The 18,880-nt window shown below is 34.9% G+C and overlaps 1 protein-coding gene across 2 annotated transcripts in view; it reads right to left on the bottom strand.

Moving 5' to 3' along the window:
• The window catches only part of LOC123306744 (sodium/calcium exchanger 3), a 144,845-nt gene that overhangs the window by 17,452 nt on the left and 108,513 nt on the right, over positions 1–18,880 (bottom strand). Inside the window, exons 3-4 of one of the 2 annotated variants that reach the window (XM_044888865.1) lie at positions 17,413–17,504; positions 10,277–10,413 (exon numbers count right to left, since the gene is read on the bottom strand). In XM_044888865.1, the coding sequence (XP_044744800.1) occupies positions 10,277–10,413; positions 17,413–17,504 (229 nt within the window). Of the gene's footprint in view, positions 1–10,276; positions 10,426–17,412; positions 17,505–18,880 lie in introns of both variants that reach the window. The other variant, XM_044888864.1, reaches the window with a different exon arrangement.

The raw sequence follows: 18,880 nt of genomic DNA on the forward strand, positions 1-18,880 counted from the left end.
TCATCAGAACGCCAACTTAGTTTGACGAGTTTGGTTCTTTGAATTTTTGGTATTTTTATGGTACGTAATGGTCATAATGAGAAGACTGGAAGACGTGGGTGCTATCTGTTCGAAAAAGATTCATCAAATAAATGAAAAACTATATTCCGAAATTCATTTCATTCGATGAAACCGTTTGTGAGATGAAACCAAAAATAAAATTTTTTTATTTTTTTATGGTTTTTCCACAGCCTGTATCTTTTAAATCTTTTCAATTCGGAAAAAATGTTAGGGAAAAAAAGCGTTTCTTTTGACCTCAAAAATCTACTGTTAAAATATTTGTACGAGTCAAAGACTTACCTGTATATATTTTTAAAAGCTATTTTTTTATATAACATGAGATCAAAAAAAATACCATCCGTATTTAAAATAAAGAAGCTTTTTTTCCACCCTCAGTACAAAAGTTAAATAATGTGTCGTATTCCCAGTGAAAAAGTGCCTGTAGAAAGTTTTTATCGTTTTCAGATATTTTAGAGGCCAGGACTTCTTTCAACGCTTTCACCTTTAGTCTTGAAGTATGTACCAGAAACAACCAAAATCAAGCAATTTGGGATACCCAGTATATTGAAGTTTATCCAAATCAAATAGTTTAGTTCCTAGTTTAGAGGGAACAATTTTTCAATTAATCCCATCAAATGTAAGATGCATTATTACATCGACTTATAAACTTCGATGAGTTCGATCAAAAACGAATTAAGCCGCTTTGAAACTCATCTATGTAGACCTTATTCCCTCGAAAATCTATTTTTAAACGAGCTATCCCCGATACTTGATGCCTCCTCTCTAATGAGTATCAAGAAAGATTAATTAACGATCCTCCGCAGCGGTTCCGGTCCGACATTAATTTTTCCGCGGAAAATCTGATTGCGGACAGCCCACACCGCCCGCTGATCGTCCCATAATTCATCCCCCTCCGAGGTTTTTCACCCTCATCCAGATTTTTTTCTAACATAATCGGATTCAACGTCCAATAACAAAGCCATCAAGTGCCCATTGATTTATCGGCTCAATTAGCGATACGCCATCGGTCATGTGATGGATTGTTTTCAGCTATCTCGGCCATAATGACATTGTTGACAGATCTGACCTTCCCGCAGCTATGAATTTTTATCAGTTCTCTCGATGGTGGTGGGGTGAACATAAGCGAGGGAGAATAAAGTATAAATTCTTTAGTAGATATTCTACTTTTCAACTGATACATACAAGTTTAAGTTTTGCCCTATCCTACATTCTAAGGGTCATGTTTTCATTTTATTATTCATCAGGACATGGTACATTTAATTCCATGAAATAAGTCAAAAAGGCAATCTCACCCTCCATGGTTAAACAATTGGTTGATTCGATTAATTGGGCGATAATACACTCGTGGACAAAAAACCGGACAGAAATTTGTTCACTAAATTCATTTTAAAATAACCTGATGTCGAGTCTGCAGGAATTTCAATTGAATTTGATGTTATACAGAGTAGAATTGAAAGTTGCAATTTCCTCTAATTTTCTGAACAACCTGTGGAGGTAATTGGTGAAGCAATGATGGGTCTTTAAATGAGTTTTTGGAGCCCGATCTTCTCTTAACATTTTACTGTTTAGTTCACGTCAATAGCTGCTTCTTTAAAGGGAACTATGCAATTTATAACATTAAGAACAATACCTTTTTGATCAAGCAACACGGTAATCCTGTTGCGTAGCATCGTTATGATTAGATTTCATTCATCTTGTCAATTACAGTTTACTGGAATTTAGCATTGCATTTAGCAAGTGATTTTTATATTATGGGGTCACAAGAAATGGTGCCCATGTGGCGAGAATTGTAACAGATCATTTCGATGAAATAAATATCCATCGATTAGACTGGCCTCCACGTAGCCCCGATCTAAACCCAATTGAGCATGTGTGGGACATGTTAGGTATAGTTATTCGCAACCGTCAACCGGAAACCATTCCATCTCTGACAACAGCTCTTCTTGGAGAATGGGAACACGTTCCACAACAGGCAATCACCAATTGTATTGGAAGCTCACCCCGCCGCATGAAAGCAGTGATAAGAGCATGTGGAGGCAATACTCAATATAAGAATATAAGAATGTGTTTATTTTTCATAATTTTATCTGTACATTCTTAATGTGTTATCGTTAATGTTCTAAATTCCATAGTTTCGTTTGAAAATTCGTATTTCCTTTCAGGAAAGAGCTATTGGGGTGAATTAAACGAGAAAATTTTAAGATAAGAACAGGCTTTAAAAACTCATAGAAAGACCCATCATTGCGTCACTAAATACCTCCACAGGGTTTTTAGAAATTTAGAGGAAATTGAAACTATCAATTCTACCCTGTATACCCTCAGATTCAATTGAAATTACCGAAGACTCGACATCAGGTGATAAACTAGATGAGATATGCTACAAAAAGACAACAAAATGATCAAAATCGATGCACACTTTAAAAAGTTAATCTAAAATGAATTTAGTGAAAAACAATTTTGTCCGGTTTGTTTTTGTCCAGGAGTGTATTGTATCCTCTTGGGTGTTCTCCAGGGCTCCAAGTCAGGTCCACTTCTCTTTACTTCGTACTACAACGTATATTCGGTTTTCTTCATAGTTTACCGATGACCTAGAGCTATTTGAGTCTTTTACTTGTTTTGATCATGTTTAGCGTTTGCGGCGCACTTGGGTATGTTTTCTAATTGGTGTTAGATGTCATCATATGTTCAATATTTCGGATTTTGAATATGACCTCGGTGACTGATGATCGTTCCTTTGTGCCTTAAAGATAATTGAATTGCTTTTATATGTATTGACTTTGATAAGACCAGGAGAAATTCTACCTTGAATCGCTTTAAGTTGAACGTTAGATGATAATGAAATAATAATAACGCCTTAACAGGGAGGCAATGAATAAATTGGTCAAATGAGATCTAAACTTGGTCAGCATCTGCTCTTTTTCGGTGGAACGTTCTTCATTTAGGTTTCCTGATGATGGCAAATTGGCTAGTTCGATTCAGATCGTAACACTTGTTGATATTCATATCAGAGAGTGGTGTGCATCTGAATTGATTCTTATTGTTAGATGTTAGATGATACTAATAGGAATTAATAGGGAATACTCCTTCTGACGAAAATAATGTATTTTTTATGAAATATCTTTGAAACTTCACATTTTGAAATAACCATTTAAGCACTTGAAAATGAAAAATAAAAATGGGTATTTGAAATTTAAAGCGTTTCATGTCTATTGCACGAGTTGGCAACATCGCCTGAAATATGCCTTAATAATAAAGGACAACAAATACATTATCTTGATGAGATAGACAAAGATAGCTGCCTATGAAGTCTGCGAGGAACGAGGAAGGTCGTAAAATTTTATGGGATTTTTATGGCCGGTTGCAGTTGAAGCTCGCAAGTATGTAGGCGCCTGTAAATCAACAGCTGTTATTTTATAAACAAGCTGATCGGACATTGTTCTTTTCATTGTCTGGTAGACGCTGTTGCCAAATCGTAAACTCGGAACCAAGCGATTTAAATTTTAAAACCCCATATTTGAAGAATGATTTTGAATAGTTTCCGCGGTGCATTTGAAAAAATCATGAATGAAACTCATAATTATTCAGTTTAAACTTGCATATGCAGTGATAATCCAAATTGAGGAGAATTCCCCATTCAGATGCATACTACCCGCCGATATGAATATCAACAAGTGTTACGACCTGAATTAAGCTAGCCTATTTGCCATTGTCAGGTCCTCTAAATCGAGAACGTTCCACCGAAGAAAAGCAGATGCTAACCATGGTTTCGGTCGCATTTGACCTCGTCAGAGCAGCTTCTTCTCCGATGGAAAAACGTTTGGAATTGATAAATGCAGACGCTACTGGGTATGAACAAAGAGTATCAACTCTTTGGTATGAAGCAAAGATTATATATATTCTCTATAATCTTTGGTATGAAGTATGATACGAGATCCGATTTAATCCCCTCCAGATCGAAACCCAGACGAAGACATTGGCATATGGCATATGTCCCATATTTCCTCCTTTATAGAGTATTCATTGCTTCCCTTTTTAGGCGTGATCCTTTTTCGTTAGATGATACACGATTACAATTTATAATATTTCTAGTTTTCCTTAGTGAACATAACCAGGTGTGTATGAGGTAGCTTAAGATCCAATCGTTCTATATATTTTTGCTTTGATGACTTTTTAGCCCTAGAAGAAGGAAGAGATTGTTCTTCGAAACGTTGGTCATTGTTAAGATTAATTAATTCGAAGAAGTAAAAGTCCCAGTAGCCATTATCGATTTTCTGATAATTATCTTCTTTGAGAAAGAACCAACAATTTTTTTCAGTTGAATCTTGAATAGGGAATTTTCGCTTACGGTATTCTTTCCACATTTATCCGAATCACGATATGCGCGCAAAGTAATCATTCGGAATCTTTCTCATTCCTCTTCGAGGTGAGAGAAAAGCCTCGACGCTGCAATTCATGTGAAGGTATGGAAATTGTGAGAAAGAAAATATGTGGGTAGTCGCCACATATTTGTCACTTTAAGTGCCGAATACGTGTTTTGCCTTGCCTCGCCCGTTTAAACATTCATCTACTGATTCATTTCTCCCTTCGCATTCACCTCTTTGCAAACACGGCACATCTACTGAAATTTAGGGGCATCTCAATTGAATGTGAAAAATTATGCTTCCGAAGCCAAATTTATGGCAGGTAGTTTTTGCTTGCCCCGAAAAGGGCTGAATTATAGCGGACGAAATTGATATTTACCTAATTAATTCGTAGAGTTGGGTGAAATATTGAGGCACTTGCAGAATAGATTTGCATTCAGCGAGATAGCGGAAAACATCCTGTGATCGATAGCATCTCTGTAGAATCAGTTAATAGTGCATTTATTATATGCGTTTTGACTACAGAAAGGCCATTCTGTGAACAACTTTGATTCTTTGATTTTGGAATTATATATTTCCCAATAAATCAATATATTATACGTGTACTAAATGTGGTAGGAGACGTTGAATAGAGGATACACCTTGAATTAAATACGTGTTTTGCAAAGCCTAAATTCAATCACACGTTAATTTCGACTATAATCACCGTATATGATTCAAGTCGTTGCTATATCCAGCAGTAAAGAACGTGCCCTTATCGTCATTTTACAACGTATATTAGCCTAAGCAAATTAGATCGAAAAAGAGCCATGCTTTCTTGAAATTGCTAACAAGCTGGTAATGGTTTCAAAAGAATAAGTTCATCTGAAATATGGGAAAAGTGAGGTTTTCGACAATTATGTGTCAAGGCTTAATTTTTGGGGCCCAAACATCCTCTGAATTTATTAGCACTTTGTCTTCTTACTTCTTTTGTAGAAGATTAAATAGCCTTTCAAATGACATAAAAATTTTTGGAGCTTACAAGTGGTTCACCCACAATAGTTGGAGAGCCGAAGAGGGAAATTCGGGATTCAGTCGAGCGTGTTAGATTAATATAAGGGGACATACCTTGGACCCTGTAGAGTATCTCTACCAAAAATTTAGACCTTTATATAGGGGGGAATTGTCTAGGACAGCCTGTCAGAATAGTAAAAAAAACGATCATTGTACATACTCGAGCGTGTCAGATTAAAATACATGTGGTTAATAACATGTTGAAAAGTATATACATATTCTGACAATTTAAGCGTGTCGAAAATGTGTGGGAGGGCGCCAAAGTTGCAAAAAATAAAACGTCACGTGTACATTCTCGAGCGCGGTGGCGTTTTTTCTTATTATGAAGCTAATGATTCAAGAATAACTGAAGAAATATAATCTATAATTAGCAAGCCGAAACAATAAAAATTGGCCATAAAGGTCACAAATATCAGTTTTTTTGAATTATCTCCTACCCTGGGCTACATACTTTGTCTTAAGCAATTATTTCTATGTTCAAACGTTTTTGAGATATATGGCGATTAATGCGAGGTGTTTAGCGATACATGCTGAAGCGGAAATTCACTCGTTGGAAAATAGTACATTCTAAGGTTCAGTCAGAGACTAATTTCGAAATTGTCATCATAGAAATACCTTGTCGATTTTTTTTACATCTTTGAGACCCTGCAGACGCTTTCCCCACCGCTGAAAGTGCGTAGGTATATCATAGAACCTTTCTACCATCTAATCTTCAAAATCCAATAGGTCTCCACGACGCTTGAGTAAATCCTGATTTAGCATCGTCGGCTCCCCAACTACAAATGATCGCCAAAATTTTGTATTTTTTTCAGCTTTGGCAATTCTACAGCCGATGCTAGTTCAAAATGGATAGCAAATTTCGAAAAACTAAGCCAGAAGAAGGAAAGCAGAACACATGTGTTTACAGTATGTACGACTGTAAGTTGTCAAAAGCACAAGAAAACGAATATTATTTATTCACGTCTTCAGTGGATGCCACAGCACAGCAGACATCTGAAAAAAGCCCAGACCTCCAGAACCCTCTTTCTATTTTCATGAACCCCAACGCCACAGCTGATAAAGTTACTGAGGCGCACAATACATTACTGCTGTCTACACAGATCTCAGGTGCCAGCAACAGGTGCATTCGACTGTTTGAGAAGGCCCTCTCCAAAGCCAACTTCAACCTGGCAAGTATGATACAGACAGAAGCAATTGCAGAAAAGGATTCCCTAAGGGCATACTTGCGTATTGATCACTTTTTATCTTCACTCCATTTTAGATTCAATATTGAAGTATGTTTTTCTTTTTTTTTGTGTGAATGAATTCTTCCATCAGTGTGTCAACAATTAATGTGATTGAGAATGAGAAAAAATAAAGTTTTTTAACTAGAAATAGTGTGTTTCTCATCTTCTGCGCCTGTAGAAAGGGTTGTTCAGCAGCAAGCTCCTGCATAAACGCTGCCATTATTACTCAGCAATATGTTCATATTCTCGACGAAAGACAAAGAGGTTTCAGGTAACGAAGGATGCAATATTCTAGAAGAGAATTCGATATAGAAATCTGACGAAGAGCTCGACGACAACAAAGATGGGGATGACTTAAAATCTTGTCCCTGCATATCTGCTCCGAAGAGCACCAAGTTTCTTGGTCCTCAAAAGTTGAGTCTTGAAAGGAAATTGTCGCAAACTTCACTTTACTGATATTTGAGATGCCCACCGTAATTTGAAACCATTTCCAGCTTGTTAGCAAATTTTAGGAACCAAAACCAATATTAAAAACAATATTTTCAATTTTTTGGAAACAACTCATCATAAGATGAGTGAACGAGTTCTTGTTCTATAATATTTACGCCCAGTTTCATAATTGAATTTAAAGCCCCTTCAAAACTTCCTTTAGTCCAAATGGAGATGACACTTAAGAAAGCTTTGAGCTTAAAGGAATATTATAAGCTGAATGCTATCGGAATATCTGAATGAAGGAGGAAAATATCGACAAATCGTCGAGGATAGAGTGTAATCGAGAAATTACATTTTCGTAACGTGTCAATATCGAAGGCAATTTTTGGTGAACGGAAATTATTATTTCTCTGTTGAGTTAACAAATATTTGATCAGACTCTGTGTGTATTTACTCACTCTAGGGTCCTCCCATTCTCTCATACAGAGTGCCTGAATCAACATCAGCTTTGGGAAAGCTATATGGATTCCGATTATTGGAGATACGATCTGATATAGAGGACACAACAGAAAATCTTTCGGATAAAATATTTCGTTAGTTTTCTATAGGCTGCTGTGCGCTTTCGAGCTTCAACGACTGAGTTCATCGCAGAGGTTCTGGGACATTCAAAGAACTTTGCATTTGAAAACTTTAACTATTAATAATTGATGTTACATCTTTTCATTCTTAAATTTGGAGTATTAGGAGATTAGGTTTGTTGCTATAAAATGATGAAGTGAGCAGGTATCAGCTATGGATTAACACACGTTCTGTCACAAGAAGTTGTTTTGAGAATTTCAAATCGACAGAAAATCTCAATTAAAAAAAAATCATAAAAAACATTGACGTCGATTCAGTATTGGAGGGTGAATTCCATAAAAATATACAAACAGATATAGTTCATTATAACATTTTTTCATTATATTCTGAACAACATATACAAGGTGTACCTTATATTTCCAACTCCTTATATAGCTACACCGTGCATAATATCATATCTGCAACCATCCTATAAATGTTTATTTGTGCGGGGATTGTTATCCTTTTCACAGTAAACAATAAGGCGTTAGGAAAACAATACGATTACAATTGCGTACTTAATAGTATATTATTCAACGAGCATATTATGATGGCTGTTATTAAGGATTAATACCCATAATATAAGAGTAGAATACTGTACAGGGTGGCCAAAATTCGTTGTCTACTGAGGGGATGTCGAGGACTACAAGAGCTCGAAGAAAACGGATGACAAATTTCCGAGCTCTTTTAACAGTAGCAAAGAATGGTGAAAACCGTAGCCTTCAACGATTCTTCGTTTTTGGGTTATAGCAAAAAATGAGATTTTGACGATTTCGAAAAGTTCTCAAAATTTTTTTGTCTTTTAAGTTGCAGATATGAAACTTGAAACTTCTTAGGCTCTTTTATAGGTAGAATCTATTGACAAGAGATTTTTTTTCAATTCAAAAATAACAAATTCAATAAAAGTTTGCATTCAAAAAAACCAAAGTACGGCTGATGATTAGGAATGAAAAAATATTTTGAATTCGTTAGTGTATTCTACTTTACAGTGCCTACAGAAGGATCAAGTTTCTGTAACTTCAAAGACGAAAGAGTTATGAGAACTTTTCGAAATCGTCCAAATCTCATTTTTTGCTGATAACTCAAAAACGAAGAATCGTAGGAGGCTATGGTGTTCACCATTCTTTTTTTCTCTGAAGAAGAGCACGAAAATGTGCAATCCGTTTTCTTCGAGCTTCTGCTGTTCTCGAGATCCCCTCAGTAGAAAAAGAATTTTGCCCACCCTGCACTTTATCCACGATTGTGTATTTCCTCTGTAATAATTATATCACCTTATTATCAATAATATATGTATTCATTTCAATATTGCTATACAGGGTGAGTTTTGTACTCTTACAAATATTTTAACAGTAGATTCATGAAGTCAAAAGAAACACTTTTTTTCTTCACCATTTTTTCCGATTCGGTCCTGATAAAAATATATAGCCATGTTAAGTTTTCATAATGAGCTATACCACCCTTGGAGAAACAAAATTCCCTTCAGAATAACAAGCTAAATCTATGACACTACACATCTGTGAGTGTTTTGAACAGAGTTGCATTCAGCCAAAGTACCCAATTTTCCGAAAATCACAGAAATTTTTTATTTTTCTCGAAAACGGTGAATACGAAGAAAATATGAAAAATACTTATATTTCACAAAACATTCAAATATTCATTAAATAGCGTCCAACTTAGTTTCAAGAGTCGGGTTCTTTGAATTATTGGTATTTTTATGGTATGTAATGGTCATAATGAGAAAACTGAAAGACGTGGGTGATATCTTGTGTTCAAAAAAGATTCATCAAATAATTGAAAAACCATATTCCGAAATTCATTTCATTCGATAAAACCAATTGTGAGATAGAAATAAAAATAAATACTTTATGGTTTTTCAACAGCCTGTATCTTTTAAACCAAGCCGATTGGGAAAAAATGGTAAAGAAAAAAAGTGTTTCTTTTGATCCCAAGAATCTACTGTTAAAATATTTGTACGAGTCAAAGATCCACCTTGTATAGTTATATCTCTATCATCGGAGCCTCCTTCTATAGTTTGTACCATAAAGTTTGATAAACCAGTGAATGGCTTATAAATCACAAGTGATTATGAATGTCATGATGCTCAAGAAAATAGATAGCATAGATTATACTCTGTTTATGCAATAATAACTGACCTATTCCAGCATTTTTCTACAAGAAACTTATGTGCGTTACTTTTAATTCAGTTAACCCACTCTGTAAAACTACTTATTATCCAATCTTTAAATTTTGATCTGATACCGAAACTACCTTCGGAAGCTTGGACAAGATCAGAGTGATGTGAAGCACCAATTTATTCCAGATGCTCTCGAAATTCGAAATCACGACATTTCCTGTCAATACCGCCCTTTTGTAATGATTAATGTAGAATTCACATGCCTCCATTCTGTCCTCCCAAAGGCATCCGGATTAACTAACCGCCTCAAAGGATAAGTCACGTCCCCAAAAAGCTTCCCTGATATCTGTCAAGGTCTTATATTCCGAATTAATGAACTGCGGATGCCTCACCTTGAATTCCTTGCTCTCCTTGATTCTAATTTGTGCTCTGGAAATATCCCCGAGCCTGGGTCGACCCATTATTGCCACCTTCTCCTGTTCCGTCCTCTCCTCCGGTTTCTTCTTTTCGGCCGAGGCTGCCAGACTAGCTGTTTCATCGTCTGAAGAACACATAAAACACAATTCTGATTATTTGGAGATGCTAAATTGAATTCCCCGCTGCGGGATGAAGTGAGGAAGATAATAAGCTAAGTTTCGCAGATCTAGAAGCGTGACTTGACAGTGGATGATTGAGAATCGGGGCCGGAATTAAGATCCGATGTTTTGGGAGATGGCCCTCTGACTGATGAAGGAGTAATTAAAGAAGAGGGGAAGTAAATTGGATGGTTGAATTTCACCTTGGTGCTCGGAATCCGTTGTTGTTTTTAATTTGGTGTAGACACGGAGCAATCAAAATACTAGTTCAGAAGTCGTTATCCTTTCATCTTGATTTCCACCGGAATTAATATTTTTTTATAATTTGGAAAGACCTACACTAACTCTGGTGACTTCGTGAAATCAAGTATTTTCATTCAGGAAAACTCAGTTATGCAAGGTGATTCACGAATCAAAAATGTCGAACAGTATTTATACAACACCAGAAAATAATCGTTTTTGTTATGGGGATTAATTAAGAGTTCTACCACCCTTAAAAATGTCCTAACGATAATTTTTCCCAAATAACTTTAGGAATGGCTAATATAATCAGTAAGCACTGAACTTCCATCAATTTATTCGAGGAATATTCCGAATATTCGCTTCAAAATCTTTATTTTGATCAGACACCAGAGTGTCGGTTTCACAAAGATTGATCGGAGAATCAACGTTTGATTGGCAGATCCATATAGATTTGTTTCTCATGGACAATTCAGTCATCAAGAGTGGAGGAACTACTTATTGAAAAAAGTCTCCTAAACATGAGACCGCAAACGATTCATTTTCGAGATACAGGGTGTTAAAGAATTTTTTAGAGTTTTTCTCTTTTAGTTTTTACAGTGTAGGCAAAATTCGTTGTCTACTGAGGGGATTTCGGGAACTATAGCAGCTAGAGAAAAACTGATGACACATTCTCGAGCTTTTTTTCATGACTAATCCAAATCTGAAAACAGAAAACAGAATCAGCCTATCATTTTTAGATTTCGAGTTATGAACAAAAGTTGACATTTTGACGATTCCGAAAAGTTCTCATAACTTTTGTCTCTGAAGGTACAGATCTGAAACTTAAACCTTCTTAGGCACTTTCATAGGTAGAATCTATTGAGAATTTTTTTTCCAATTCAAAAACATTCAATAAAAGTTGGCATTTAAAAAAAATTAAATTTAACCTAATAATTCCAAATAAAAAAATATTTTGAGCACATTAGTGAATTCTACTTAAAAGAGTGCCTGTAGAAGGTTCAAGTTCCAGATTTGTAACTTCAAAGACAAAAAAGTTATGAGAACTTTATCGTAGGAGGCTGCGGTTTTCACCATTCTTTATTTCTCCGAAAATGGGCTCGGAAATGTGTCATCCGTTTTCTTCTAGCTGTTATAGTTCTCGAGATCCCCTCAGTAGACAACGAATTTTGCCCACCCTGTACACTTCACAAAATTTTCAACTAAAATTTGGCATGAATATTATAATTGACAGTTAACACCATGTGACATGCCAATTTCGATAGCAAATCTACAGGGTGTAATTTTTCCTGTTTTCCTCCAGAACGTTTTTTTTTTGGTGAGCCACTGTTAATTTGAAAGAATTTAAAAAGAAGCTCTGTTGTTATACTATACTTTATGCATGGTCTCTTGTAGTTTTGTCGTATCTGCTGAATGAATTTTCATAGCTACTCATTTAACATATTCAGGAATTAAAATGTTTTAGTTGGGGAGCCCAAAAAGGAAATTCGGGACTTACTCGAGCGTGTCAGATTAACATAAGGGGAGATACCTTGGGCTCTGTAGAGTACCTGTAGTAAAAATTAGACCTGTATATACAGGAAGGAATTGACAGTGAATAAAAACGATCATTGTACATAATCGAGATATTATTTGGTTAATTACATATTCGAAAGTGTACATTCTCTTAACCTGACAATTTAAGCGTGAAGAAAATGTGTGCAAAGCGCAAAAAATAACATCACATGTACATTCTTGAGCGAGGTGGCTTCTTTTCTTATTTTGAAGTTTATGATTCAAAAATAACGGAGAAAATATAATCTGACAGTTTCAGCAAGCCGAAACAATAAAAATTTGCAATGAAGGTCACAAAAATAAGTTTTTTGAATTATCTCCCCTCCTGAGCTTCAAATTGTTTTTGTATTGATCATGAAAAATGTAGACCACAACAATTTCTACAAATTTCGTCCGAAGCATTTTTTTTACGTCCAAACGTTTTTGAGATATATGGCGATGAATGTACATTATACTGATGGAATTCTACATTGAACTTGCCCATTTGCCCATTTGTATGTATGGCTAAGCTCCTCGTGCTCATCAAACTAGCTGGAAAATGGTTAAGAGTATGTTAAATTGCTTCAGACAAAAGTTGTATAGAATTTTATTGTCTACAACTTTCATAATGTATACAAATACGATTGGAGGTAGGATCTTCAAACTGAGAGCTTATGAAAACCCCCCTGACTAGTGTCAGTTAATGGGTTTTTTGCATTCTCAAAGGACCGCTGTGACCGGGCGTCACGTCCGAATTGTCAGTCTAATAAAAAGTAGCTTCCTTTGGGTCCAATATACATAATACATATACTCTGAAAATCTGACACGTTCGAAAAAACTTTCGCCATTTTCAACTCTTCCGTACGGCCAGTCCCACCACTCAAACTGTCAGATTAACATGAATTTATTATCAAAGACACGTAGGGCATATACAGTATCTTGATCTGACAGGCTCGAGTATGTACACCTGACGATTTTTTTTACATCTTTTTGAAAACCTGCAGTCGTTTTCCCCATCGCTGAAAGTGCATACATCATAGAACTTTTTTTTTTCTACCATCTAATTTTAAAAATCCACACCGTCCCGACTTAGCATCGTGGGCTCCCAAACTACATATTCTGTGAAACTCGTCATATGTTCAGTCTGCGTATTCTTGTATTATGTATATTAGTATTATTAATTTTTTTTGTCAGATAAAAATCAAAGAGTGAAAATATAAGAAATCTCAGGTTTTAATAGAGGAGAAAAGATTATTTAAAGAGGTATAATTGAGAGAGTCCCGGTTAATCTAAGACTCAAGACATACTTTCGATGATACAATTTTGGAACGAATTGGTCAAAATGTCAGGAATAGCGTTAGAAAGCTGATCAGGATCGTTTATCGGTTGTGCTAGGAAGGACAGATGTCTAGACATCTCTGCCAGACATTCTGGATTCAATTCAACTCTGGACAGCGAGCTGGCTAGCCAACCACTAAATAGCTTCAGCTTCCAGCAACTCATTAATCAGGCGACAAGGGTGAGAACTGGTATTTCCATGCACCTATATCAGAAGTTTCAGATAACTCAACAAAAGCCAAGAAGAGAACTAATTCATACATGATCCCTATGAATTATTGAACAGTCCATATTAAACTGTTGGATATTATTTCAGGATAACCATTATTTGCTTATGCTACGAATTCACTAGGGGTAGTTTTCAACATTCTCATCCCTTGATATTCGACACCAAAAATTTCTTTTGAACCTCACAAAGTGTAGGAGATTAGCACGCTCGTCCTCCTCAGGAGTACTTTTCCTTTATCGGATTTACCGTCATAAAATCTGCAGCTGCTGGAGAGTTCTCACTGATTAAATCTAATTCCTATGAAGATTACTTTCGTGTCATCGTTAAGGCGAATGAGTCTCGATATTGGATGGCCGTCAAAGACTTTTTACGGGGAAAATTTCGTACCTCCTATAAAACCGACAATTAGCCGAACCTTCTCCAGGGGAAAAAGTTTGGATGACGGTCAATCGAAAGGAGGAAGAAATTTCTTAACTTGTTAGACTTGTGGACTTAGTTCACCGTAATTGAACGTTTCTTTTCTTGATCAATTTGTCCGTAGATGAGTAGGAACAGTGAAAGAAATCGACGATATTAAATGCTTTGGATGAGTTTGATGTGTGATAATAAATCAGATTCGAATAGACTTGAGTGGATTTTGAGAGAGATAAAAAATTCTGTTGTTTTTTCCTCCAAGAATTTCCCAGAGTTGATTTTCAGGTAAGAATTTAATGAATATTTCCTGAACCTGGTCCTTGTCAGAGATTTGTAAAAAAAATTTTTTGCCGATGTTAATGCAGACGTCAATTTATACTTTTTTTTGGAAAAATCCCAAACCATCTCGAATCAGTTTTTTTTGTTCATCGTAATCATAATTTTATTACAGACTCCTTAAAACAGACTTAATAGAAATAATTGATTAAATTTCTTATTTTTTGATTGTGGAGATTGAGTAAGTATCCAAATGAACAGATTCCAACATGAAATAACCTTGTATGAAAGTTGATAGGACTTAATTAAGTTGAACATTTTTGGGACTAGAATTTTTGGTGCAGTTTCCTCTTTCACTCTTGAAAATGACAATTTTCGACATTTGTTTCTTAGAAAGAGATGAAATCATTGATGAACACAGAAAAGAAAATCCTTAAATTCATCTCAGATAGTTTTGTGTTGATATGAGAAATAGTAAATTATGTAACACGTTTCAAACCTAGGTATATGTACAGGCTGGGCAAAATTGGTGATACCTGAACTAAAACTTTTTAACCCAACGAGATAGAGAAAAATGAATGTACCATTCATGTCGTCTTTTTTCGAGAAACTAATAATGCCATCAACTATATTCCTCTATCTTCTTTTGTTTTTGAGTCAAATCTGGGCGATTTCAACTTTGGTCATTATCTCCGCTTCTGTTTGTGCTAGGATGTTGAAATGAAGACATTCTACAGACACTTTTTTGATAGCAATCCAGTGGCGTATTATGATTTTTTTCTCTAGGTTTATTTGCTGAGCTATAACATAAACTTGTGTTTTTTCTTAAAAAAACAGTAGTTTGAAATGACTTAGAAATAATCGCCATTTTTTTACCGTTTCAGAAATATTATTATACATCACCCAGATATCATTTTAAACTACTGTTATAATAAGGAAAAATATATCTTTATGTTATAGCTCAGCGAAAATACCTGTTGGAAAAAATCATAATGCTCCACTAGATTGCTATCAAAAAAGTGTCTATATAATGTTTTCATTTCAACATACTAGCTCAAATAGAAACGGAGATAATGACCAAAGTTGAAATTTAAATCTTGACCTATAACTCGAAAACAAAAGATAGAGTAATGCAGTTGATGGCATTATAAGTTTCTCGAAAAAAGACGACTGTAATGTGCCATGCATTTTCCTCTATCTCGTTGGGTTGAAGAATTTGTAATTCAAGTATCACCAATTTTCTCGTTAATTTCCTGTAATCAATATGAGGAATTTGATGAAAAAAAAAAACCTCTACAAAAGATTGATAGAAAGTTTCGAATTCAGTAAGGAAACCTGAAAAATTATATCCCGAAAAACAAAAATCAATCATTCGAATTGATCTGATCGAAAGTTATGAATCAATTTCTACGAGCAATAACAATGATTTTGAAAGGGAAATGGCTGTGACAAATTGTTAGGCAGCATGCAAAGAGCCAGGTCTAAGACTAATGAATCATTTAGCTTATGACATTTATTGGAGAATTCGTTACCAATACAAGAACCAATATCAACCCGACCTTTTCCTTATCATGACCTCACATATTTGGGAAAATATTCCACACAACTTATATTTTTCAATTCTGAAAATAGGGGTAGGTGTAGGTACTCAATAAGAATAGAAAATTCCCTCTCTCATCTCCATCTTAGAATAACGTATTGTTGAAGTTCGTTGAAAATACGTTTCTACAGGCTTCCGATATTTAGTCATTTCATAATGTCGTCTACAAAACCCAAACACAATATACGAAGTTTACATTCACTCTCACTGTATGGTATTTTCACGTTATCCTTGATTAAATTAATGCCCTAAGTTTCATAATCGCATTTTCGACCCAAAAATAATGAAAAAGTTTTCATTATATCAACATGAAAGTTGGAAAATTCTCGTTTTCTTCCCACAAAATTAATTCCAAAGTTAGAATTAACTTTTTGGAATGCTTCGTTGAGCCAGAGTCCACACAGATTGAATTGTGTACTTGTTGGTTCATCCTAACGAAACAGGGCGAAGGTTTTTGGACATATTTTGTCGATAGAGAACTCGGGCAACTATAAACCGCATAATATGCAGGAGTTGCACAATCAATTGTTTGCTCTGATATAAAAGTATACAGGATGTTTCACGCAAATATCCACTAGAAATATTTGTAGAATCAAATGTGATATTTTTCAAAAGATTTCAAATATTCATAATGAATGTCGAAGATCTATTCAACTAAAAGCTTCCGGTTATTTCGAGAGTTGATAAAAACTTTGTTGTTCCAAATGGAGATACACAACACAAAATTTCAACTACGGTTTTTTGAACTTTCCCAAAACTACGAAGTTCTGGAGATATTGATATGCGGGATCAACCAAATAGTAGCTTTACTATGATTCCCAAATTGCTCTTCATTTCGTTATTTTCTCTGTTATTCCAACCTAGAATTTCTCATATTTTCGATTTGAAATTTTTTCTATGAAACTTTATTCTTTCATTTTTTACTGAAAAAAAAACAATATCTATATTTTATAAAGTGAACATACTCTGGTAACTGATCAAAATAAATACCTTGAAGCGAATATTCAAAAATTGTACTCAATACGTAAATTCGTAAAATATACTGAGTGAATTCAATTTGTTCAGTTTCAAACATTCGAAATCATAACTGATCTGTGAGGGAAATGATAATGAAAATCGGCTAGGTGTGGAAGCTTAAGGTAAACATTCATGGCTATTCTAAACATTCACTTGAAATTTCAGACATTTATGTCACAAACACATTGATACTTACTTTATAGCATTCATGCAGTGTGGTGGAGCAGATAGAGAGTGTGCGGAAAAGTATATGAAAGAAAAACGGACTTGAAGACATGAAAAAATGATCCTGGGGAATTTTCTTACCGCCTGACATCTGGGGTTCTCCTAGTTGTACGTACATTAGAACATCTTTCTCGTACCTATCTTCTTCGATGATGTTCAGAAGGATGGTTTTTCTGGAAGGAAAAAGAGAGTCTATGAAGATAATACATAAGACTAACTTGATACTTTTTTCAATATTTTTTCCATGAATATAAGGGACCTTGAAGGTACAGGTTAGGCAATATATGGGATTGAATGGTAGCTCTGTAATCGTGAGAATTAGAGAGAAATGGATGTCACATTTTCGACCTCGATTTTCAAAAGATGCATAACTTTTATTTTTTTAAATATAAGATCATGTTACCCTCTCATATTCCAGTCCCATATTTTTTTCTGATATGGAATATACAGGGTGTTTCCAAATTAGACGTAAATCTTGAAGGATGTGTTAGTATCAATCATTTGCTGTCGGTTGAGCCATATTTATTGATAACCAAAAATCAACAGTCCTAGATATTTGAGTTCTGGTGTTTTTCAAAAAATTTCTCACCTTACTTAATTTTCGTCAATTTTTTCTACGTTGATCAAATTTGATTATAATTTCGCATTAATTTCATCAGAAAAAGATATTTTGGAATTTGAAAGTTGCATGCAATTGATATTAGAAATTTTTTCTTTTTTTCATATACCAACTTTTAAATCATACTTATTCTTTTTCAACATCTAATACAATAGATAGATTTGCTGTTTTCATGCGTATTATTACTTTTTCTGATGAAAATAATCCAAAATTATAATCAAACTTGATCAACGTAGAAAAAATTAACGAAAAATGAAGTAAGGTGAGAGATATGGCTCAAACGACAGCAAATGAGTGATACTTACACCTCCTCCAAGGTTCACGTATAATTTGGAAACACCCTGTATAATATAGGTCGTATCTCGAATAATAATAGAATAATGCGTATATAACTTTATGCTTCTATGTTGAGTCAGGTTATGGGAGACTTCATGATCAATTTCATTTAAGATTTTCAGTGCATTTTTTGGGAAAAAGTGATTGTAGAGGGTTTAAGTTTCAGATCTGTAGCTTCAACTCATCGAAATCGTCAAAATCTCAATTTTTTCTTATGACTCAAAAACGAAGGATCGTGGATCGTAGAAGGCTACGGTTTCCACCATTCTTTGCTTCTCTGAAAGGTTCTGGTTTCCGAGATGCCCTCACTGCACATCGAATCTGGAATATCCTGTACAGGGTGGGCAAAATTCGTTGACTACTTAGGGGATGTTGGGAACTATAAGAGCTAAAAGAAAACGATGACACATTTCCGAGCTCTTTTTCAGAGAAACAAAGAATGGTGAGAACCGTAGCCTCCTACGATTCTTCGTTTTTGAGTTATTAGCAAAAAATGAGATTTTGACGATTTCGAAAAGTTCTCATAACTTTTTTGTCTTTGAAGTTACAGATCTGAAAGTTAAAACTTCTCAGGCACTTTTATACATAGAATCT

The sequence above is a fragment of the Coccinella septempunctata genome, chromosome 2, assembly GCF_907165205.1.
Source record: "Coccinella septempunctata chromosome 2, icCocSept1.1, whole genome shotgun sequence".
Taxonomy (NCBI): domain Eukaryota; kingdom Metazoa; phylum Arthropoda; class Insecta; order Coleoptera; family Coccinellidae; genus Coccinella; species Coccinella septempunctata.